At 37.1% G+C, this 24,868-nt stretch overlaps 1 protein-coding gene across 5 annotated transcripts in view; it reads left to right on the top strand.

Annotated features, from left to right (window-relative positions):
* The window catches only part of SCYL2 (SCY1 like pseudokinase 2), a 48,292-nt gene extending 32,644 nt beyond the window's left edge, over positions 1-15,648 (top strand). For 4 of the 5 annotated variants that reach the window (XM_037513799.2, XM_037513801.2, XM_037513800.2 and 1 more), the window contains exons 12-18: positions 2,182-2,314; positions 4,251-4,369; positions 8,260-8,360; positions 9,679-9,745; positions 9,874-9,969; positions 12,303-12,422; positions 14,008-15,648. In XM_037513799.2, coding sequence (XP_037369696.1) covers positions 2,182-2,314; positions 4,251-4,369; positions 8,260-8,360; positions 9,679-9,745; positions 9,874-9,969; positions 12,303-12,422; positions 14,008-14,664 — 1,293 coding nt within the window. In that variant the 3' untranslated portion in view covers positions 14,665-15,648. The remainder of the gene's footprint in view (positions 1-2,181; positions 2,315-4,250; positions 4,370-8,259; positions 8,361-9,678; positions 9,746-9,873; positions 9,970-12,302; positions 12,423-14,007) is intronic. The other variant, XM_037513802.2, reaches the window with a different exon arrangement.
* Positions 15,649-24,868: the final 9,220 nt, after the last annotated feature.

Below are 24,868 nucleotides of genomic sequence, written 5' to 3'. Positions count from 1 at the left end.
TTCTTACATCATTTTTCATTTTTGCACAATGTATGCATTTTCATTTTGGTTATATTCCCCATGCAATTGCACACCCCCTTATTTTGACCCTGATCCTTCCTCTCCCCACCCCTCCCCTTATTCTCCTCCCTCCTTCCCTCCCCCCGCAATGTGTCTCTGGTCCATAGTTGCTTGTTGTTTGATTTTTACTTTGTAGTAATTAGTCTTTTTCCCGGTCCCGTATTTAGGTTTTCTAAATTCCTGCTATGAGTGAGACCATCCAATATTTTTCTTTTTCTTTCTGACTGACTTCGCTGAGCATGATCCCTTCTAGCTCCATCCATGTTGCTGCAAACTGCATTTGTTTATCTTTTTTGATTGCTGAGTAATATTCCATTGTGTATATGTACCACATCTTCTTGATCCAGTCATCTATTTTTGGGCATTTGGGTTGCTTCCATAGCTTAGCTATTGTAAATAGTGCTGCTATAAACATAGGGGTGCAGGTGCCCTTTGGAATTAATGTTTCTGTGTCCTTTGGGTAAATACCTAGGAGTGGAATTGCTGGATCATATGGAAGTCTATGTTTAGTAGGTCCAGAAATCTCCACACAGCTCTCCATAGTGGTTGGACCAGTTTGCACTCCCACCAGCAATGCAGGAGAGCTCCTTTTTCTCCACAACCTCGCCAGTTTGTTGTTGCTAGTTTTTTTAATATGTGCCATTCTAACTGGTGTAAGATGGTATCTCATGGTAGTTTTTTAACAAATATATTTAGAACAGTAACTCAGGAATGGATTTGCATTTTATATTACCACACTCAGTGCTTCTACCTTCAATTGTAAATTCCTGAATTATATTTATAGACATAAAATTCTTGAAGGATGAGTCATGAATTAGAATTGTATTTTAATAATGTCCCTGAAAATAAAGAAAAGGTGGGCCTCCCCTGGTGGCGCAGCGGTTGAGCGCTGGGCTGTGAAGATGCCCGCAGCCTCTGCAGCGCTGGTTCAATCCCCAGCTGCCAGCGAGGGGGTCCCACATGGTGTGCAGAACTCTCCTGCCATGCTCGCTGCTCCCCTCAGCAGTGTATTTCATCAGTCTGCCTGTTTCGTTCCCTGCTCTAGCTCTGGTGAATTCTCTCACCCTCCTGCACTTCTGACTGTACCCAGTGCTTGTATAAATAAATAAATAAATCTTTTTAAAAAAAAAAAAAAGAAAAAGAAAATAAAGAAAAAGCAATTCTACACAAAGCTTGGTATAATGCTACAAGAGTTCAGTTTCTTTGTGACTTATGTGATTAATATTTTACACGTGTCAAAAAAGAAAATAAAATTAAATATTTCCAGTTTCTCTTTCTATATGTATTAAGTAGATTGCAATAATTCCTTTTATAAAACCAATCCTCAGAGCAAGTTAAGCCTTCAGATATCTTTTTGACTTATAATATTCCTTGTGTTGGAATTTCAGAAAATATTGTACATTTATGTATTATTTTTCAGAAAAATATTTTCCGTCTTGTTTTTTTAACCAAGTTATTTTCTGTTTTTATTAGTTGTTAGGATTTTTTTAATTGAAATTTTACCATTGTTATGATCCTGATTCTAAGTATTAAATCTTAATAAACTCAAGCTAAAAACTAGGTTGTGAAAGGTTTGTCAAAGTAGTTGTGACTATAGAAAAAGTTCTGATGAAAAGAACCCCTAAATACAGGTTTTAGTAACTGGATTAGAGGTATATTTAGAAATAGAAAACTTTACGTAGGACATAGATGGATGCTCTCCACATGTCATTAAAATACGTACTTTTAATGCTTAATTGGTCCTGAGTTAGAGAAAAATACTGGAAACCCTATAGCACTGATCAGTTTGTGGGAGAGTATAGTTATTTTATAATTCATATGTTTCTCAAGAAAAGTTCTTAATAAACAGACGTAAAGGTTCTCAGATCCTAATCACTTTATTAAAATAATATAAAATTAAAGTCATTCCTTATCTTTAGCTAACTGGAGTCCTGGTAAAAAAGTCATAAATTGTTTCAGAAGCAAGTCAGGGGAATTAGTATTTGAGTGAATTTCCTATATTAATCTTTTAAACCTACTTTCTAGAGGTTTCACCATCTCTATATAGAACTTAATACTTACATATTTTGTTTCAGATTGCAAAGGCTTTAAATGACTAATGCAATTTACCTCTTTTAATAGGTTCGCGTAAATTCGTTAGTGTGCTTAGGAAAGATTTTGGAGTACTTGGATAAATGGTTTGTACTTGATGATATCCTACCCTTCCTACAACAAATACCATCCAAGGAACCTGCCGTCCTCATGGGAATTTTAGGTAGCTGAAAACTTAATTTGTTTGATGATACTTTATTTAAAGCATGCAAATAAATTTCCAATCTGTAAAATTATATACTTCTCTTTAATGTGTGTATAGCATTTAGTAATTGAAGAATGATGCCATGATATAACTTTGCTTTGTGTTAGTTTTAGCAAAAGCAGTAGAATCTTGACATTTACAAAGAAATAAGACATTTGGGAATTCTAACTTCATAAATATCATGCTAGCATGTAGTTTTCCCTATAAAATGGTACCAGATGAGACAAAACTATTTAAAATGCTGATTCCAGTCTTAATAGTAACACCTAATGTTTACTTAGTATCCAATTTATAAGATGCACTATACTGAGTATTTTCTGTTATCTTATTTTGTCCTCTCCAAAATCCAGTGACATAGTGTAATTATTTCTCTTTATAGTATGAGAAACTAAGATTCAAAGAGGTGAAGTAAGTTATTTAACATCACACTACTGTTAAGTGGAAGACCTCATTCTTAATTTAGATGTATTTAAATCTTAATCATTGTTTTTCTCTACTAAGTGATATGTTGTACTCTGTTAAAAAAAAGTCTGAAAGGGTCTCCCTTGGTGGTGCAGGCGGTTGAGCGCCATGCTGTGAAGCTGTTCGCAGTCTCTGCAGCGCCAGCTCCATCCTGGCTGGCTGGCGAGGGTCCCACATGGTTCTGCAGACCTCTCCTGGCGCACCCGCTGCTTCCCTCAGCAATGTATTTCTTCAGTCTGCCTGTTTTGTTCCCCGCTCTGTCTCTGGTGAATTCTGTCACCCTCCCGCACATCCGGCCTGTACCCCAGTACTTGTATAAATAAGTCTTTTAAAAAAAAAGTCTGAAACTGTAAATAGAGCTATAAAAGCCTAATCTGGAAATGCCATGGGTCTGCAATATTTATAGAAACAGACATAGCTGGAGATCACAAAAAAACATTAGTAGGTTCACTTATTTACTGAATTTGAACTCTTTTGTTAGTATTGAAGAAAACTAATTTACGCATTATATATTTTTAATGTTTATTGTAGTGCCTGGTCTATAGAAAGCCATTAATATATTATGTGTAAGAATGGTTAGCAAGTAATTTATTTTAGACCTCTGTAGACTGAGAACTTTTGGGATATGGTGTGGACTTATGAACTCAGAGAATGTTAGTCTCCTTAAGGAGTTTGGCGGGCCACCCTGGTGGTGCAAGGGGGTAAGTCTCAGAACTATGAATCTGTCACCAGCCACTGCAGCACATATGATCCCCGCCAGGGAGCTAACTCACATGGCACAGCAGACCTCTCCTGTCTCACCCACTGTTCCCCTCAGCAGTGTATTTCAGTAGATCTGCCTGTTCTGCTCCCCACTCTGTCTCTGGTGAATTTTCTCACCACCACCTCCCTCCACCCTCCCACCCCCGGTACCTCTGGTCTATACCCCAGTTCTTGTATGCATAAATAAATAAGCCTTTTAAAAAAAAAGGAGTTTGGCGTAGTGGAAAGACCCCAAGCCTGGTTGTCAGTTCATTCAGTGACTTTGAAAAGTTTCCTTACCTGTCAACTGAGTATAAAAATAACATCATTGTAGAATTCCTGTGAGAATTCGTTGAGACAACTGTAGGGAAAATAAGGAGCATGGTGTCCTGTAATAAGTGAAGTGTACATTTATAGGAGAATAAGGAGAGTGGTGTATTCTGAAGCTTTGGATTATAATATGCAAACAACATGAAAGCATTCAGAAAATGAGCAAATATGCTCAGTTTATGAAATGAATGCTATATACATAGCATAATAAGAAGGGTCTTATTCTCATTTTAAGATCTGTTAAAGAAAAATTTGTAACTATACTATTTATCAAGACACTTCATATAGATACACTGTCTTCTGTAATTTCCGTTATTTCATGGTATTTAGTTATAAACCTTGTTTTATTCTTTTCTATCAGGTATTTACAAGTGTACTTTTACTCATAAGAAATTAGGAATCACTAAAGAGCAGCTGGCTGGGAAAGTACTGCCTCATTTGATTCCCCTGAGTATTGAAAACAATCTTAATCTCAATCAGGTAGGGATATTTTTGTTTTTTTTTTTTTTTTTTTTACTTTATTCAGCTTACTGTTTTCTTCACATTAACTATGGGAATCTATTACATGTAAAGATTGCTTAAGCAAAAAATTATGAGAGCTAAACACAAGGTTGTGGTTTAAAATTAGGGGTATGAGAGGTAGAAGGAGGAATTACTGAAGACTTTATTGGGAGGCAGTAAAGACCAAATGTTAAAAGATGTGTAGGTTTTAGGGCTACTTCAGATTTGGGGCTGAGAAGTTGACATGAACAAAGAAAATATTCTTATCATATGTCTGGTATGTGAATTTGTTACTTTACTGCTCTATAACATATCTCCAGAAACTTAGTGAAGTAAAGCAATATACATTTGTTATCTTACAGGTTTTGTGGGTCAGCCAACCCAGGGCATGGTTAGCGGGATTCTCTACTGTTTCTCCAGTATCCCACTCTAGGTGCGGGGTCTCATCTGTAGCCTTAACTGGGAAAAGACTCTGCTTCTAAGCTCGCTTACATAGTTGTGGGAGGATTTCATTCCTTTCAGGCTGTTGGACTCTGGTCTCAGTTCCTAAGTCTTTGTCAGCTGGGTGCCACTTTCAGTTCCTTGCTTCACGGACCTCTCACATGGCAACTTGTTTAGTCAGAGTCAGAATGAGAATGTCTGCTAGAAAGATGCAAGTAACAGTCTTTTTATGTATAATCAAGAAAATGACATACTTTTACTTTTGCCGTATTGTGTTGGTTACATGTCCTGTCCATACTCAAATAGGAAATTAGCTATAGCACATGAATAGCAGAATGATGTGATAGTTAAGGATCATTTTAGAGTCTATGCCACAGAGAATGAACAGTCCAGTTGGACTGAGAAATACCTATAACACAGTAGGGTGTAATGAGAGAGAGATTAATTGAGATTAGAATAAGTAGACTTCGAATGCTTGTCTGCTTTCGATATTTGAACTTTCAAGTTATAGTTAATGTTTGAGCACAGGGTAATGTGTTTGTAGATTATTGCAGAAATAGCTTTTTGCATATCTCTCTTACTGTAGTTAACATACTATGTATTTTTGTCTCTGACTCTTCCAGAAGGCTGATTATTATAACTTATGCTTCACTATATCCCCAACGTTTAGTGTAGTGCCAGAAACAAAAATAGTTAACTGAATTGAGAGAAAATTTAGGTACACAGTAATGACATGGATTTTGTTCACTATAAAACTGGTGTTTAATGGAGTACTGTGGAAAAGACTGGGAGGAGCTCTACTGTTTAACAGAGTGTCATATAGGCAGCCAGGATTTGAAGTTAGGACTGAAAATGAATTGGAGCAATGAAGAAAGCAGAAAGGTGGGAGTTAACCAAGAGAGCTTTGGCAGTGGGATTGCTGGGTGAATGTAGCTGTTTATTCAGAGAAATTTGTGAAACTAATCAGATCTAAAATTTCATTTGCAGTAAGGTAAGCTTTTGAAAATTTGTGTCCCTAGATTTCAGTTTTTGCCTTAATAGTTTGTTTCTTCATATCTTGGGTGACGGGGTTGAAATTATGATTGGCAAAAACAGGAGACTGAATATTGGAGAAGGCTAGGATGATAATGTAACTTTATCTTTTGGTCATTTTTGTTTTCAGTTCTCCTAGTTGTAGCTTAGGATATTATGACTTAGGTATTCCTAAATGCTTATTTCCAGATATTATTAGTTTTCTTCAGTGTTATGTTTCGTTTTTGAGGGGCCCATTTTCATCAACAGAAATATCTTGATTCCTGTCTTATTTGTATTTTAACAATAGCATGGATGTGGTGTGTTTTCTTATTCATTCCATAGATAGGGTTTCTAATTCAATACTGCCCTCTTCTGCCATTTCTGATTTAAACAACCTTAGTGTATTATACATTAGCTGAAAAAGAAAGTAATTTAGGGAAATTTTTTTATCATTTGATTAAAAAGAACAGTAAATATGCATCAGTTGAAACACAATCACAACCTCTATTGGAGGAGGGTTCCTAAGATCACTCCCAGATTTGATGATTCAGTAGGAAGACTCACAGGCCTCAGCATGTATTTGTACTCATATCTATGATTTACTATGGTAAAAGAAATTGGTATAGCAAATTGGTAAAGGGGATTATAGGGCAATGTCTGGGAGAAACCAGGTGTGAACTTCCAGAATCATCTCCTGGTAGAGTGACAGAGAGTGTATTTAATTTCTCTGGTAATGAATTACAACAATATTTGTGAAAATATCGCCCAACCAGGAAGTTTATTAGAGAATCATTGCTCAGAGTTTTTACTGGGGACTGATCAGGTAGTACCCTCTGCCTGTCTAGATGCTCAAATTCCAGACTCCCAGGAGGATAGCAAGAGTTCAGCATAAAAACTAGCTTTTGAATAGTTTAGTCATAGTGAGCCATTATTAAGTTAATGGTGAGCACTCTTGTAATATCTGATTTTCTGGATACCAGCCAAGGAGCAACCTTGCTAGCAGTGCTTCCCAAGGGTAGTAATTCCTGCTTAATGTGCTAACTCTTGTGCACTAATGAGATTCAGCCATCTGGGTGAGTCTCACAAACATCATGAAGCCAGATACAGAACATTCAGATCTACTGAGTGAAGATTTATATGAAATACAAAAACAGTCCAAACAAATCAACACTGCTAGAAATCAGAATGGCATATCCTCATAGTTCATGAGGGTGGGAAATGACAAGAATGGGCATAAAAAAGCTTCTAGGGTGCTGACTATGTTCTGTTTGTTTATCTGGCTACTAGTTAAATTCAGTTTGTGGATTTTTGAGATGTGTGCTTATTTCTAGACTTTCCTGTTAGTATATTACACTTCAATAAAATGTTAAAAAAAAAAACAGCTAACAAGTGTCAGACATGGTAATGTACAGAATGATGCCTTTTGTTACTCTCAGTGTGAGATAAAGAATAAAACCAATGACTATGGGTGATTTGGTGGTGGGTGCAATATGGTGCTGATACCTGAATGGGAGGGGATCCTATATTTCCAAAATATCAACAATAATATAAGCCATGTCAGTTCAAATAAATACATGAGCAAATGATAGAGCAGGGTAATAGGCAGTGTATGTCAGTAGAAAAGAGTGCAAGCTTTGGAGGCAAATTTATATGAATTCTAATTCTGTCATTAAAGTTATTTTATATCTCTCAGTATGTTGCTTTCTTGCTTACTTAGCCTGAGTTTCCTCATTAGTAAGATAAAATTAGTAGTAACTTTACTTTGAAGAGTTGTGAATAAAATAGTGTATTACAAACACCCAGCACAAAGATAGAGTCATAAGATTTGGGGAGACGAGGAAGGCCATTTCTAGATTCTTCGTGTAAATTTTTAAATGACGATCCTAGAGTACTATAAGAATTTTTTAAACAAAGTTTATCCAAAGCTTAAATTATGTTGAGACAAGTCTTAGATATATTTTGTATATTTTGTTTGAAAGTTGAATTATGTCTACTACTTTTTCAGAAAACAAAGTTTATTTTATCTAAACATGTTATTTTTACAACAGTATGAATAAAGAAGAATTTTTAATGCATTATTAAATGAAATGTTTCCAGTTGTGCATAAGTTCAGTATTTGGTTTTGGCTTATCCTGGGAAAATCAGTTTGAAATAACAACAATGGGGTGGAGGGTAGTCAATTTATGTAAGACTTCTAGCTAATAACTTAGACATTTCAGGATATAAAACTCATTGAGATGCCTGTACCCCAGCTATTGTACAAATTAAAAAAAAAGAGAGGGACATGTTTTCTTGAATTGAAACATCTCATCAACTGTATTACCACCATGTAAAAATGTGATAAAAGTTTGCAACATTACACTGATTTCATTACATTTGTTGCTAACATTTTAACTGTATCAATTTCTTATTAGTTCAATTCTTTCATTTCCGTCATAAAAGAGATGCTTAGTAGATTGGAGTCTGAGCATAAGACCAAACTGGAGCAGCTACATATAATGCAAGAACAACAGAAGTAAGTAAGGTTGAGTACAGTTTGCACATTCTCTAACAGTAAAATTGAAGTGACCTCATGATTGATTTTCTGTAATATGGACTAGAAATACTGGTGGATTTTAACTGGGCCATGTGTAAAACATTTAAACTCTTTCCAACATATAAATAAGTTGCAATGAGTATTGCTGGAAATCTACTATCAAATTTGAGTACAGAAGTGAACTATAAATCTTAGCAATTTCCCTATATAACAAAAATGCTATTTTTGAGAAAATCTTTTGTCAGCATTAGTAATTACAAACTCACAATAGTAATTCAGGTTGCTGATCACCAAAAGCAACACTTAACAATTATTTATCAAATCTCTGAAACCCTAGCATGCTGATTTCTTCCTTCTTTTTTCTCTAACCACATAATCATTTATAGAGCAAACATCCATTTAGAGTTTTCTAAATTCCTTGCAAAATACTGATATTAATAGAAAGAAGGGAAAGGTAAAAGTTGTTTACTGGAGAATGCTAGTTTACTGAAATCAAATCTCCATTATGTCTTTACCCCAGAGCTCAATAAATGATTTTAGTATACTAGCTACAATTCAGTCCTGAGCCCAAAGGTTTCTGGAAGTCATTTAAAATTGATATCAGTCATATGCAAGACCAAATAGAAACTCTTTAGCTTTTGCCCTGGTAGCATGAATGTTTATAGAAATAAATATATGTGGTATAGAATGAAATGAAAATATCCCTTTGTATGCTATTTTGTGACATATATATATTTGTAACATTTGATGAATATTAGCATAGGAATGCTGCAGTAAATTTCAAGTGTTAACGTTAAAAAAAAAAGACATATAGGGCCTCCCCGGTGGCGCAGCGGTTGAGCGCTGGGTTGTGAAGCTGCCCGCAGCCTCTGCAGCACCGGTTCGATCCCCGGTCACAGGGTGAGGGTCCCACAGGGAGCGCAGACCTCTCCTGCTGCCCGCTGCTCCCCCCAGCAGTGCACTTCGGTCCTTCTGCCTGTTCTGCTCCCTGCTCTGGCTCTGGTGAATTCTCTCACTCTCCTGCGCTTCTGACTGTACCCAGTGCTTGTATGAATAAATAAATAAATTAAAAAAAAAAAAAGAGAGAACTTTAAAAAAAAAAAAAGACATATAAAGGTTAATGTTGGGGGTAAGCAGACATCAATAGCAGAAAAAATGAAAAATATTTTGACTCTTCAAAGAATGTAGTTGTAGTTTAAGTTCAAATAAATTCCATGTCAATGAACTATTTTTAGCATGAGTACTTAAAAATATGCATATCTCTTTATTGCTTTGTCATAATTAAATTCTTTTGTAGGTCTTTGGACATAGGAAATCAAGTGAATGCTTCTGAGGAGACAAAAGTGACAAATATTGGGTCTCAGGTAAAAAGCTATTTAGATTATTTTGATTTTTTGCTTAACTTTTGTTTTTCATGAGGCAGTTGATTTTTAAGTAGTAAAGTCATGTTTTTATTGGCCTCTATTCAAATGGTGGCTTTTTTCTATTTCAGCAGATTGACAAAGTCTTTAACAACCTTGGAGCAGACCTCCTGACTGGTGGTGAGTCAGAAAATAAAGACGATGGATCACACAATAAACATAAAAGAGTAAGTTTCTTGACTATTCTGCTACTCTTGATTATATTATAGGACTTCCTATAAGCCACAGATTTTTGTTGTAAAAGCTGTTTAGCATCTGAACTAAAACTTCATGAAATTTAAAAACTACCAGTGGTATAGAACTTGACCCATGTTGAGAATAAACACACCTAAGATTTACTTATTACTATATTCTCGACCTTCCTGTAGTAACATTTCTAGATAGCCTGACTCCTTTCTCCTGTACTTTGCCAGCCATACCCTTTGATGAATTCCACGGTTCCTCTTCTCAGCTTCAGAGCTTCAGTTCCCATCTTGTTGGCATCGGCTGAAGACTCATGCTGTCCTTTTATTTATTTATTTATTTTTTAAAGGGAGACAGTAGCTCAACTCCCCTTGATCTTTTTTTTTTTTTTTTTTAAGATTTATTTTTATTTATTTATACAAGCACTGGGTACAGTCGGAAGCACAGGAGGATGAAAGAATTCACCAGAGTCAGAGCAGGGAGCAGAGCAGGCAGAAGGACTGAAGTACACTGCTGAGGGGAGCAGCGGGCGGCAGGAGAGGTCTGGCGCCATGTGGGACCCTCCTCTGGTGGCCGGGGAGCAGCCGGGGATCGAACCGGCGCTGCAGAGGCTCCGGGCAGCTTCGCAAGCCAGCGCTCAACCGCTGCGCCACCGGGGAGGCCCTCATGCTGTCCTTTTAGCTTAGGTTTTCCCTACATAATTTTAATTTCTCTCCTACTAACTACAGTTCTAACAGTTTCAGTTCAATTTTTTCTATTCATTTTGAGCCCAACATTCTCCAATCTTAGGCCCTCTTTCATTTCATGATGAAAACATGAACCTTTTATGGTCTGTCACCTTTCACCTTGACATTTTTTAAGAATATCCATCATTTATTTTTGTAGACTGACCCACAGTTTGGATTTGTCTAATATTTTCTCATATAAGATTATGCATTTTTGCAAGTGTGCCATAGAAGTGACGATGAACCCTTCCTGTTTGATCATGTCAGGAGGTTCATGATGTCAACATGACTTATTGTTGGTAAACTAACAGTATTTTAAAAGTCTGAGAACATGTTTTTCTTATCTGTTTCCTGTTAAAATTTTGCTCTCTCTCTGATTTTGCACAATAAGTTGTAAAGTACTTTCCAGTTGAAATATTGGTTAGCATCCAATGTAAAAATTAAATCAGAAGAAAGACAAATACCAGATGGTCTCACATGTGGAAATACAGAAACATAAATAAGGGTCAGTCAATACCAAACCAATAATAAACTCTTAACATCTGACTGCAAAACTGAAGCAACCAGAAAGGGGGAGGGTGACAGGGTGGGAGTGGGGAAAGAAAGGCACTCAATGGAACATGTAGGATTATTTGGGCTCTAGTTGTGGGCATGTTTTGAAACTTTTTTTAAGATTTATTGTATTTATTTATGCATACAAGAACTGGGGTCTAGGCCAGAGGTACCGTGGGTGAGAGGATTCACTAGAGACAGAGTGAGGAGCAGAACAGGCAGATCTGCTGAAATACAGTGCTGAGGGGAGCAGCAGGCAAGGCAGGAGAGGTCTGCTGTGCCATATGTGTTAGCTCCCTGATTGGGGATCAAACTCCTGCTGCAGTGGCTGGTGTGGTATCTTGATAGGGCTGAGACTTTAACCCCTGCACCACCAGGAAGGCCCTGAAAATACACATTTGTAGAGATTTAAACCTATAACTTCCAAAGATACAAGGTAAACAAGCTTTACCTCAGTGAACATAATTTGGAGGAAAAAAGTCAATTTAGGATTTCTGCTGAGGGCAATTTTCTTCTCATTCAACAAAAAGAAGTATTTGTATGTGTAAAACCATGGGCATTGTGGTTCACAAAATTGTAAGAGAACATAAGAGGTTATAGAAAAGAAAAAGACAAATGTCAAATTCTATGCAAACATTAGGAGTAAAAAAAGCTATTTTTTTACTTCTGTCTTAACTTTTTGGTCAATTTCTAAAGTAATTTTGGTGTTAGATATTTTTTAGAGGTCAACGAGCTCTCCCAACTTTATAAGTTAAATCATCTAATCATATTGCCTGGAAAAAGAGGTTTCTAATAAATGGTTTTAAAATAATAACTTTTCATACTGGAAATATTTTAGTACAGATTCTGTGAGTTTTTCCTACAGTTAAATCTTGTAATAATTTGAAATATAACTTACCTGTGCCAGTCACTAATACAGGAGTTTGCAACCTGCTTGCCGCATATACCAAAACATATTTACAAATGAGAAATCTTTTGTCTTACAAGTGGAATTGTGAAGTTGACAGCTGATTTTTTTTGTTTGTTTGTTTTATTTTAAGGCACCACTTACACTTGAAGAAAAACAGAAATTGGCAAAAGAACAAGAGCAGGCACAGAAGTTGAAAAGCCAGCAGCCTCTTAAACCCCAAGTGCATACACCGGTTGCTCCAGTCAAACAGGTCAGAATTCATTTCTTTTGCATAGTTTCAAGAATACTTACTCTGAAGGAGTAAGATAATGTGACATTTAGCCTACCTACTAGTGTTTGTAAAAAGGTGTTTCAAAGAGCACTTTCATGAGTAGTTTCTAAGGAGTAGAAGCATATAGGACTTTCTAACAATCACTCTGGAGCCTGCCTAATATATAGCATTTCATGATGGCGTTTGTTACCATTCAGGAGGAAGTTAAATGACTAGGAGAGATTCTTCAGGGAGATCTTTGGGTACTAATTCAGTGCTGCTTACTTGGGGACAACCAAGAATATTATACTCATGCTCTTATTTTTGAGCTAAAAGTAATTTTCAATTTTTGACTTTTCAGTTATACTCAGATTTGCAACCTGATTTAGGAAGATAGCGTATGTGGCCTGAGCAGTATTTATTTCCTGCTATGTTCCAGACTCCGTTCTAGGTGCTGTGGCACTGATTAAGGTCCTCACTTGTAGATATTTTATACTTTCATTGGTTTAGAAATAACTTTATCTTAATTCCATGAATTATATTTTTGTTAACTTTCATTCACTGAAACTATTTCTCTGAAAAATCTTTGTGGGACAACAGGCAAAATCTTTTATTAGAGCAGAGAAAACAAATTTCCACAAAATTTTGATGACATTCAAAATATAAAAATATTAATAGTATCCTTTTTTTTTGTAATGCTAATCTAATAATGAGATTCTTTGATGGGAAAGAGATATTTCTTTTAAATACAGTTCAAAGCATTCCCTATTGTCAAGCTGATTGCGAATGTTTATCTATAAAAACCATACATAAAAAGATGGCAGCTTTTACCATATGACCCGGCAATTCCATTCTTAGCGATCTACCCAAAGGACACAAAAACACCGATTCAAAAGACCACCTGTACCCCTATGTTTATTGCAGCACTATTTACAATAGGTAAAACCTGGAAACAACCCAAATACCCCAAAATAGATGACTGGATCAAGAAGATGTGGCATATACACACGATGGAATATTATTCAGCAATCAAAAAAGATAAACTGATGCCATTTGCAGCAGTGTGGATGGAGCGAGAAGTAATTATGCTCAGTGAAATAAGCCAGAAGGAAAAAGAAAAATATGAGATGGTTTTACTTATAGCAAGAATATAGGGGAACCAACTAAGACATCACTGTAAAAAATAATAACAGTTCAAAACACAGCAAAGCAAAAACAGACGATTATAAATCAGAGACATCCTGCAGAGGAGGAGGAGGGAGAGGGATCAGAGGGAGGGAGGGAGGAGCACAGGGGACTGAGGTGATGGTGCACAGGTGCATTGGGGAAGGAAACTCTATGGGGACTATACCTGAGGGGGCAGGGGAAGCAAATATTGTTTAAAAATGAACAATGATATAAAAAAATTTTTAAAAATTAAAAAAAAAAAGATGGCAGCTTAGATTCGGCTTGTGGACCCTGGTTTCCTGACCTAGTATAGACTGTTGACCTTAATTTTAAGTTGTCCTTTGTAATATAATCTATCAAATGTTTATAAAGTAATTTGGCGTTCTGAGTGATAAAGTCATTCCCTCATATTTTTCAGACGAAGGACTTGACAGACACATTGATGGATAATAATATGTCATCTTTGACCAGCCTCTCTGTTACTACCCCTAAAATTTCTGCTTCAAGTACCTTCACATCTGTTCCTTCCATGGGCCTTGGCATGATGTTTTCTACACCAATCGATAATACAAAAAGAAATTTGACAAATGGCCTAAATGCTAACGTGGGCTTTCAGACTTCAGGATTCAACATGCCAGTTAACACAAACCAGAACTTCTTCAGTAGTCCAAGCACACCTGGAATGAACAAGATGCCCCTGGGGACACCTTCCACTTTGCCAAACTTCAATGCAATGAGTGTTTCTGGTTCAAATGCTGCTGGTGCAAAGCAGGCTCAACAAAGACCTACTGATATGTCTGCCCTTAATGATCTCTTTGGCCCGCAGAAACCCAAAGTTAGCATGAATCAGTTATCACAACAGAAACCAAATCAATGGCTGAATCAGTTTGTACCTCCTCAAGGGGCTCCAGGCATGGGCAGTTCAGTAATGGGAGCACAAATGAACATGATGGGACAATCGGCCTTTGGTATGCAGGCCAATCCTTTCTTTAACCCACAGAACTTTGCACAGCCACCAACTACTATGACCAATAACAGTTCAGCTAGTAATGATTTAAAAGATCTTTTTGGGTGAGGTGTCTTGCTTCTATTTTTGAGGGGTTACTTGCGTTTTAATCATGAGTGAGCTGATTTGCAGGTTTATATGGTTGGCTTGGAGGCACTACTACTATGGAAAGTGAGTGGTTCTGCGACAAAACACCTGTTTCCATGCCAGCGTTGTAGTTGTGTGGACTCCTAACAGTTGAGTTTTTTTTAGAACATTGAGGATGTTTTTCCTCCTACCATCTTGTCTTCAGGTTTTTAAAAGACCCAATCCTTACCAATCTCAAAGAGAAAAAAGGCACCTAGTATCTTGAATAGCAGAATTTTTAAAAATCAGGTGTTTATTTTGACTTGTATATCTTGGTGTTATTTAAAAAATTGAGTTGATGGTAATTGCAAGTTGCATCTGTAAAATTCTACATGGTACATAGTCTGCCTTCATAAGTCATTAGTCTTCATTTTTAATGTGAATAATATTGCTGTATTGATTTGTTTGCATTTAGTACGACTGAGTGAAGAAATGATTAGCATAATGAAAAGGATCAGGTCATTTGCTTTTTCCAATCTTATTTTCTTCTCAGATGAACTAATGTTTAGTACAAAGGACAGCCAGTACTGCAAAATTTAACTTAACCTTGATTTCATTGGTTCCAGCTAAAGGCGTTATTAACCATCTTAAAATGCAAAGTGATCATTGTAAATTATATTTTAGCATGGTCTGCCTCAAAATAGTAATGTATTTTTCTGTATTTACTTGGATATATTCAGAATCACTTTTTTCCTACTGTATCACAGCAGAAGAGGTGTGTACTGATTTGTACAGATATTTGACAGAGCCCCCTGATGTGATTTCCCTGACTACTGTCTTCATCTTTCATTTTGAATTTAACTTCTGAGGTTGCAGCATATATGAATTGCATTTTCAAAAGGAGATTTGTAAGAATTACACTATATTTAATGAGTAAACTTTTGCGATTTCTGCTGTATTGTTTAAAATGTAATAAACTTTACTTCTCTAAAAATGAGCCGTTGTATCTTCTGGCTACCAACTGATTAATTTTCAGCTTTTCATGATAAACTCTGACCTACCACTGAAGCTTAATTTTTGAGGAATTTCAGAAACCTTTCCTTCAAATATTTTAATGTCTATAATTTGCCATTTTTAGAAAGGAAGAATAAATTCTAAGATGAAACACTTTACTTTTCAAAACCTTTCTCTGATATTTTTTAATTTGCTGATTAATCAACCACGGAGCCTTATGCTATAAATGTCATTTGTATTTTGTTAAATTATATGCCATCATTATGTGATAACTTTGAAACCATCTTTCACAGTGTATATGTATTATCATTGCTGCCTTAGTTAGCTTGTGGTTTTTAATTATCTGAAACCAGCAATCATTTAAAATAAATCATATAAAGTTTAGTATGCTGGCATTAAGTTCATACATTGAAAAATATATATACACACAGTGTATATGTTGACTATACAGTACTTGATTATAAGATGTAATTTAACAATAATATTGCTGGTGGTATTAAGTTAAGAAGATACTTAAAAAAATAAAAATTCAGCTTTACATCTGGTTTCTGTATGAGCTGTTAATTTGTTACATGGTTTTAGAAAAAGGACGCAGAGAAGCTGAAGAAACTTCTCTAAGGGATGAAAGCACTAGGAAGAGCAAAATGTTTTGTCAACTATATTCATCTTGACCAGATTATTTGTCTTGTTTGTAATACACTATTTCTCTTGAGAAAGTTTACCTATGGAATAAAATTTTTTAATGTCAAAGAATTTTTCTTTGTAGCAATTCAGTCATAACTGCTTATTAGGAAATTGCTTTTTTATTTTGCAAAATTAATGTCATTGAACTCTGAATTAAAAAGAAAGCATCTCTAACAACTTATATATATAATTTAAACTTACAAAAAAGATTATTTGAAAAATATATGTAACTCTTAAATCTCAGATTTTGACAATTTCTCATTCATTGAGGTAATGGTGCTACATTTTTACAAATATTTTCCTACAAATTTTTCTTTCCTGAAGGTATTTAAGTTATCTCCATCAATTGAACTGTTACTATTGCCCTTTTCTGTTGGAAAATTGCTCCTGGAAAATAAATACTGCTATTTCCAGGCTATTGTTTCTATATGAACAAAATTTTCAAAGGACTATATCATCTTAAAATTATTTCAGAATTGACAGCATTTAAAATCCCTTATGCTTAGAGTAGAAAACTGTAAGTGCTTGTAGACAAAAATTCCAAGAATGATTTCCTTTCATTTGAATTGATTCTTAATGTGACGTATGTAGAGGATATATGAAAGGAAATGGAATAGACTATGTGCTTGGCTGGGTTTTTGTTTTTATTTTGTAATATGCATATAACCCCTTTTACCTTGACAAGGAAGTAGACTTTATTGTTTTTTTTTAAAACCTGTAAAATACCTCTTTTTTTAAAATACACTAAAAAAGTATATGGAAAGTACCTGGCAGCAAGCAGAGGATGCACCAAATAAATTTTAGCTTTGATAAAACTTTCCCTATTAAGTTGTGATTTCATATCAAGTTGTGATTTACTGATCTGGATAAAACTTCAGAACAAAAGGAATCTCTAAGAATTCAAACTATATAGACTTTTAAAAGATCTACTTCAGTGGCTATCAAATTTTAACTGACACTCAGACATAATCTTAGACTGCAAAGCAGTCTGTAAAATATGTATGTAAAATAAGAGCTTTAGAAAATGTCTTTGGTATATATAGCATGCCTGCTTATGGGTAAATCAAGATTGGTCAGGCTTTCATGCTGCTGACTTCTGTGGCTATCACCTGCAGCCTTGATTGTGCTAATGCAGGAGGTGCTTAGGAGCGGGGGCTCGCGGCATGCATTCCTGACGACACCAGGAGTAGGGAGTGGGCACACGTATGTTGGGCACATCTGAGCCTAGAGGCTGCACAAGGAAGCCCAGAGGAAAGAGCCTGTAGAGATTCGCAGGAGGGGTCAAGTTGCTGTCTCGCTGCTGGTTTGTCTCCCCTGAGTACTATTAAAAAACCTGTGGGGATGATGCCAAGCACTCCAAGATTCTCTTTTAAACTGCTTGAACCAACAGTGAACCTACCCAGCCTGGGATGGCTGCAGAACAATGCTCTATGGAGGTATAAATGCTTTACACATTTGTTCTTGTGTTGGAACAGATCCAAAATTGTTTTTTGAGAATTATTGTCTCTTCCAGTGGATACTCTTAAGATCACTTATGTGAAGAGATGGAAAGACCTTTCACGGAGGCAGTATCCTGGTTAGAAGGTGCAGTTTCAGAAGGGATGGCATATCTAACCCCAGCTCCAAATCTGTGAGTTTGCCCTTAATCAGCAACGTAAAGGTCTCCCAGATACTGTCAAAGAACAGCTCTTAATTCTGTGTTGCTCAGTGTTGAAAATCTCATTTTTGAAAAATGTTTGTGGAGAGGGCCAAAAATTGAGTGAGCCATCCATTTCTCTAGAAATCCTGGATGAATTGAAGCCCACAATATAGGCCTTTGTGCCTGGTTGCCTTGTTTTGGCCACACCTCAAGTTCTTTTACCACACTTGGCTTTGGATGTGTTGTGAACTTAAGTGCCTGCCAAGGATGACACTGTTTCCCTGCAATATACAATAGCTTCTTTGAAGACCTAACTACAGGAGAAATTTGAGGGTTTAGTTTAGGAGTAAATGAGCTTCTAAGCAACTGATTTACTGTTGTCTTTTGTAGTCTCTGAACAATGTAACTGATCACATATCTACAGCTGGGAGATTCAGCAAGTGAATAGAACATAAATACTGTGCATTGCTCTGTATTTGCCTTCTGGCTTGAACTGATTTTTTAACTTTTTAATTATCTGTGGCTCTGATTTCCTATTTTTTAAAAAAAGTTTGAATCATGGTCTTAGAAATTCTCATTTTGGACTAGGGTAGAATATGAATAAGTGTATGAAGTGAATGAGTTTAAATCTTGTCTCTTTTACTAACTGACCTGGGACAAATTTTTCCAGTTATAAAATGAGACTTACTCTTTACAGGCAGAATAGTATTAAATGAAGTAAAAGTGTGTGAAGCGTGACAAGGGTCCTGGCAGGTGCTCAGTAGATATCCACACCTTCCTTACAATGGGCAGAGGCCTCTAAAATGATAATTACTGAAGCAAAAACAGATAGCCATCGCTAGCATTGTTTTAATACATTTATTCTTCAAAAACCAAGCCAGATAGAGGTTATAGATTTGTCACTGTGAGATTCTTGTGACACAGGTGGTAATGAGATAGAGGCCTTGCCCTCAGGGAACTTGGGCTATAGTTAGAAAGGTAGTGAGTCCGCTGATGGTTACAGAACAGTGTGATACTTGGTGTGACATGGCTACAGGTGAGGGACGCCCACCCCAGACCATGGGAGTTAGAAAGGAGCCTTTGGAGGAGACAGAGTTCAGCCTTGCTTAGAGCCTTTTAAAAGCTGTTTTGGGGGGCCTCCCTGGTGGCGCAGGGGTTAAAGTCTCAGCACTATCAAGCTATCGCCAGCCACTGCGGAATGAGTTCCATTCCCCTCCCCACCGCCCCAGGGAGCTACCCACATGGCACAGCAGACCCCTCCTGACTCGCCCGCTGCTCCCCTCAGCTGTGTATTTCGGTTAATCCGCCTGTTCTGCTCTCCGCTCTGTTTCTGGTGAATCCTCTAACCTCCTGCACCTCTAGTCTACACCCCAGTTCTTGTATGCATAAATAAATAAAATAAATCTTTAAAATAAAAAATAAAAGCTGTTTTGTTACTTAAGAATCACATTTTCCCAAATTAAGCTGGACAACTTTGGAAGCAATTTAAAACAGGTAACTTCCAGGATCCTTTTGAATCCTGAGATTATAGGAAAACTGCTTGAATTAAGGGAAGTCTGGTCAACTCACGTGATTACCAGAAAAAGTGGAATTAACATTGGTTGCTTAAAACCTTTCGTGTTAGATCAAGCCAGGGAGGACAGCAAGGTGAGGAGCAAAATACATGAGATACAGTTATTTTTTAGCTATGAATTTATGCTTTATTGAACATTTCAAAAAGTCAAGAATCTGTTTTTATGAACTCAATAAAGGTATACCCAATAGATAAGTACCTCTCTTTAAAACAATGGCTGATTTCTGGGGGGAGAAATGAGTTATAAATGTATTTAGTCTATGAACTACCAGAAGATGTCACTGTCTCCCAAGCAATTATCTATCACATTGTTCCTTTTACAGGTACATTTTCTTCTTTTTTTTTTTTTTGATTTTTTAAAAATTTATTTTGGCATAGAAGAACTGGGGTATAAGCCAGGTATGGGAGGTGAGAGGATTCACCAGAGATAGCGTGGGGAGCAGAATAGGCAGATCTACTGAAATACACTGCTGAGGGGAGCAGTGGGCAAGACAAGAGAGGTCTGCTGCATCATGTGTTTGGGATCCAACTGAGGCTTGAGTGGTGGTAGTGCTGAGACTTAACCCCTGGGCCATCAGGGGGGCCCCACAAGTACATTTTCTGAATACCAACAGGCCGTGGCAGATTGGTAAGAATATCTGGCTTGTATCGAATCTGTGAAAAGGGTAGGATATCACAAATACTTGACAAAGTGTATAGTTTTGTTGCAGTTTGATTTTTGAGTCCCAAAATATGAACCCTGTTTGCTGCTTTTTGTTTTGGAGTCATCTGGACATTCAGGGTTCCATTTGCACTTTCAAAAAAAAGTTGAAGGTGGGGAAAAATTCTGCAGAATACCCTCTTTCATCTTGACTTCCTGCCACATTTTCAGGTTGCATTTTGATGATGCAGCTGCATTTACAAAATGATCAGATTTTTTAAAAGGATATTTTGTCTTTGAATATAAACCAACATGGCTTTGAATCTTTTTTCCAAGTCACCTGATTCATGGTATGTAAAGCAAAACTACAAAGGGTTTCCATGCTGTAAAAATACTGGATGAAATGAAATGTAAGTTTTTTCCCAATTACTTACAAATAGGAAATCCAAGGTGGGTACAGTGAGTGTCCACATAGTAACAGTGATGAAAGAAAAATAATTGTTATTGTCTTTATAGCCAAAAGACAGTAGGCAATGATAGTTGTGTGTGTAGGCAGTGGGGGGCTATAGGGAAAGAGACTCTCTAAAATGAAGAATAACTTTTAAAGGCAGAATTGTTGGAGAATTAAATGAGATACTTGAAAGTTTTGTATACAAGTTTGACTATTCATAAAAGAATGCCAAATACAGGATGTGGATAACGAAAAAAGAATCATGTTTTTATACATTCTAATTAGCCATTGATAACTAATGCCAGTTACCAATAATGGGCAAATTTTGAAGGATAGAGAGAATTCCTGGATTAAAAAAAAAAAAAAAACTTAAGTAAGTTTCAGGATATTATGGGGGGAGGTAGGAAGGAAGAGTATGAAATTTGGGGGTGAACAATAGGCTCGATGGAAAAATTGCCACAGAATTCAAGAAAGACCTTCGAGATGATTCTCTTCATTACCTTTGTTTCCTTATGAAGTTTCTTATCCAAAAAAGTGAATCATTTGGTTACTTGCTCTGAGCTTAATTAAACCTCACCTAATTCTTTGATTGGATCTGATAAAATTATTTTCTTGTATAACTATATCTGCAGCATCTTTGGGATTGTTTGCTTGCCTTTTTCCCCCTCTGTCTAGAGGGTAGAGTGAAAAGACTTGGCTCACGGCCAGACTACGAGCTCCCCGTACCACTGGAGACTGAAGTCCTACCCGTTATGAACTGGACAGGTAAGCTTCCCTCATAGTGTTGGGTAAAGGCAGTCTTGCCATTATTGGATTTGGGTTTTAAATGGTGGTTACAATCCAAGATTCTTTATCTGTAAGAAGCAAAAACTATCTTATCTAGACTAAAACTAAAAGAGGGCAATTTGTTGTAAGAGCGTGGGCATTTCATGAAACTCAAGTGTGGGATGGTTGAGTCTCTAGACAGACAGGAACTGGAAGGCCATTAGCAACGCCAGGCACCCTCCCCTGCTTTAGTTTTATTCTGCTTCAGGCCTCTCACTGTTTTCCAGACCAGTGTTCTCTGCATCTCAGCTCTTAAGGTCAAAGGAGCCACTGCTTCCAGTTACAGTTCGAGGGTCCTACAAGCCTTTCAATTCCAAAGTTAAATGACCAGGAGAATCTGGCATCTGATAGGCTTGTCTTGGTGCAAGTGCCACTGGTAGGGCACCAGGGCCAGTGGCCCTGGGGATGGGAAGCATTATGGTATATATAGAACGCGTGGGAAGCCCGTCGCTATAAAAAGGGATGGGGTCAGTGAAAACAAAATACCCTGAGAATAAGGAATTGCTATAACCTGGGTCAACAATCCTAAAGCTGTCTTAGCTGATACTATTTTTTCTAAGGGAAGTGGCTTTTTTTTAGTATAGAATGACGGGAAGTTATCAAATGTATATCAATGGCTGGATTTTTTTTTCTAGTATGTTCAGCCTCCGTATTCCCACCATAGACCAGGCTTTTGTTTCGTGACTCTCAGGGGGTTCTGCTCTATACATGATTTCCTCTACCTTTGCTATTTTGAGATGGGAAGCATATGTTTTAATCCTCTTCTGTAACAACTGGATTATGTAATGCTGAAGACCACCCCACTGTGTTTTCACTGTGTTTTCACCCATGGTACTCACTCAACTCTCTGAAACCATGCAGAGTTCTCTCTGATGCCAAGGTGGCTCACACATTTTTTTTTTTAAGATTTATTTATTTATGCATAAAGAACAGGCCAGAGGTGTAGGGGGGCGAGAGGATTCACTGAGACAGAGTGGGGAACAGAACAGGCAGATTAAAGGAAATACACTGTTGAGGGGAGCAGCGGGTGAGACAGGAGAGGTCTGCTGCCCCATGTGGGTTGCTCCCTGGCTGGGAATCGGACTCGTGCTGCAGTGGCCACGGCTAGCTTAATAGGTTGCATCTTTTTTTTTTTAAATTTAAATATTTTATTTTATATAATTCTTACATCTTTTTTCAATTTTGCACAATGTATGCATTTTCATTTTGGTTATATTCCCTATACAATTGCACCCCCACTCCTTGTTTTGACTCTAGTCCTTCTTTCCCCACCCCCCACCCCCACCTAGTGTGTCTCTGGTTTATAGTTGTTTGTTGATTTTGATTTTTACTTTGTATTGATTAGTCTTTTTCCTGGTCTCTTATTTAAGTTTTCTAAATTCCTTCTATGAGTGAGGCCATCCGGTATTTTTCTTTTTCTTTCTGACTTATTTCACTGAGCATGATCCCTTCTAGCTCCATCCATGTTGCTGCAAACTGCGTGTGTTTATCTTTTTAGATTGCTGACTTGTAATCAGGGAAATGCAAATCAAAACTACCATGAGATACCATCTCACACCAGTGAGAATGGCACATATTAAAAAAACTAGCAACAACAAATGTTGGCAAGGTTGTGGAGAAAAAGGAACTCTCCTGCACTGCTGGTGGGAGTGCAAACTGGTCCAACCACTATGGAGAGCTGTGTGGAGATTTCTGGACCTACTAAACATAAAGCTTCCATATGATCCAGCAATTCCACTCCTGGGTATTTACCCAAAGGACACAGAAACAGTAATTCCAAAGGGCACCTGCACACCTATGTTTATAGCAGCACTATTTACAATAGCTAAGCTTTGGAAACAACCCAAATGCCCAAAAATAGATTACTGGATCAAGAAGATGTGGTGCATATACACCATGGAATATTACTCAGCAATTAATAGGTTGCATCTTAACCCCTGTGCCACCAGGGAGGCCCCAGGCTCATGCATCTTTGCTCCCACTTTTTTTTTTCCTTTTTTGTTTGCTTCTCTCTTTCTCTTCCCTGAAAGCTTACAGTACTGTCTCCTCATCTGGGCATTTCTCTCTCACTCCCAACAGCAAGTTACGTAGCACTCATTATTTTACGAGGAATGCCTTCATTTTCTGGTTGGTTTGTTTCTTCAAAGGGAATATCACAGTTCAACCTATGTCACAAATTCACTAACTGGACCTACCTCACAGTAAGCCCTGAAGAAAAGATATGAATGAATAAATGAGTGAAATGAGCTGAAAGTCTTCAATTGTTCCAACACCAGACTTCCTGGGTCCAGCACCCATCTCTGCGTAGTTTTCTAGCAAAGTGAACTCAAGCAAGTTTATTGAACTGCTATGTGCCTCAGTTTCCACATCTATGGATGATATGATGATAGTACCTACCTCATAGGATCATTTTGGGGATTAGATGAGTTAAATGCTTTTTATTGGGCACCAAAAAGGTGCTCCATAAACGTTGTTGTTATATATTTAAATGTTATCGACCACCTAAATTGCCACTGAACACATTGTTTAGTTTCAGGAGCAATACATTTTTCAGGAATGATGCATTCTCTCTGTAGTCACTGACCTGTAGGTGGTTAACATGGTCTTCACCTGCAACCATAAATGGCAGTGCTCCCATTCTGTGCTCCAAGACACAAGTAATTGGACATATCTGGGGGTTGAGGAAGGAATTAGAAGCTCCACCAGTAGATGCTTTCTGTGGCATAAGAATGTATTTATCCTGTTTTATTTTGATCATATTTGCTTTTGATGAATGGACTCTCTGGATTCAGGAAAAGACTTGGTGGAGTGGTTGGCTGTGGGATTGCCTGCGATCATAATATTCTCAACCTTGAGTGGTTGTGGGTAGCAAAGTTGGTGGCCAGAAACTATCCTTTAAAAGAATACAGGGCTGGCAAGATTTTTTTGTGGAATGTGACAAGCTGCTCCTAAAATTTATATGCCAAAGACTTTTTGGTAACACCAAAAGACTTTGAATAGCCAGAAAATGTTTTTTTAATTTATTGAGGTGACATTTTTTTTTACATCACTGTATATGATTTAGGGGAATAGTTTGATCCCTCATATGTATGTCACCACACCACACCCACCACCAAAGCACCTATAGTCCTTAAGCCAAAGCCATTGGGCCCTCTCCCTGCTTTGTTCTCACCCTACCCTCTCTCTCCCCTAAGTCTCAATTCTTCAGTTATATTGTCTAAACAATTTTTAAATAAAGAATAAAATTGAAGGACTTTGATTTTCCAATTTCAAAACGTATTATAAAAGCTGTAGTCAAGACAGCGTGGTGTTGGCATAAGGATAGACATAGGATACAATAGGTGGAATTGGTAGTCCAGAAATAAATGCATTTATGCTTTA

This window comes from Talpa occidentalis, unplaced genomic scaffold (genome assembly GCF_014898055.3).
Source record: "Talpa occidentalis isolate TD23 unplaced genomic scaffold, MPIMG_talOcc4v2.1 talOcc4.16, whole genome shotgun sequence".
NCBI lineage: Eukaryota > Metazoa > Chordata > Mammalia > Eulipotyphla > Talpidae > Talpa > Talpa occidentalis.
This window is presented reverse-complemented; position numbering and strand designations above follow the sequence as displayed.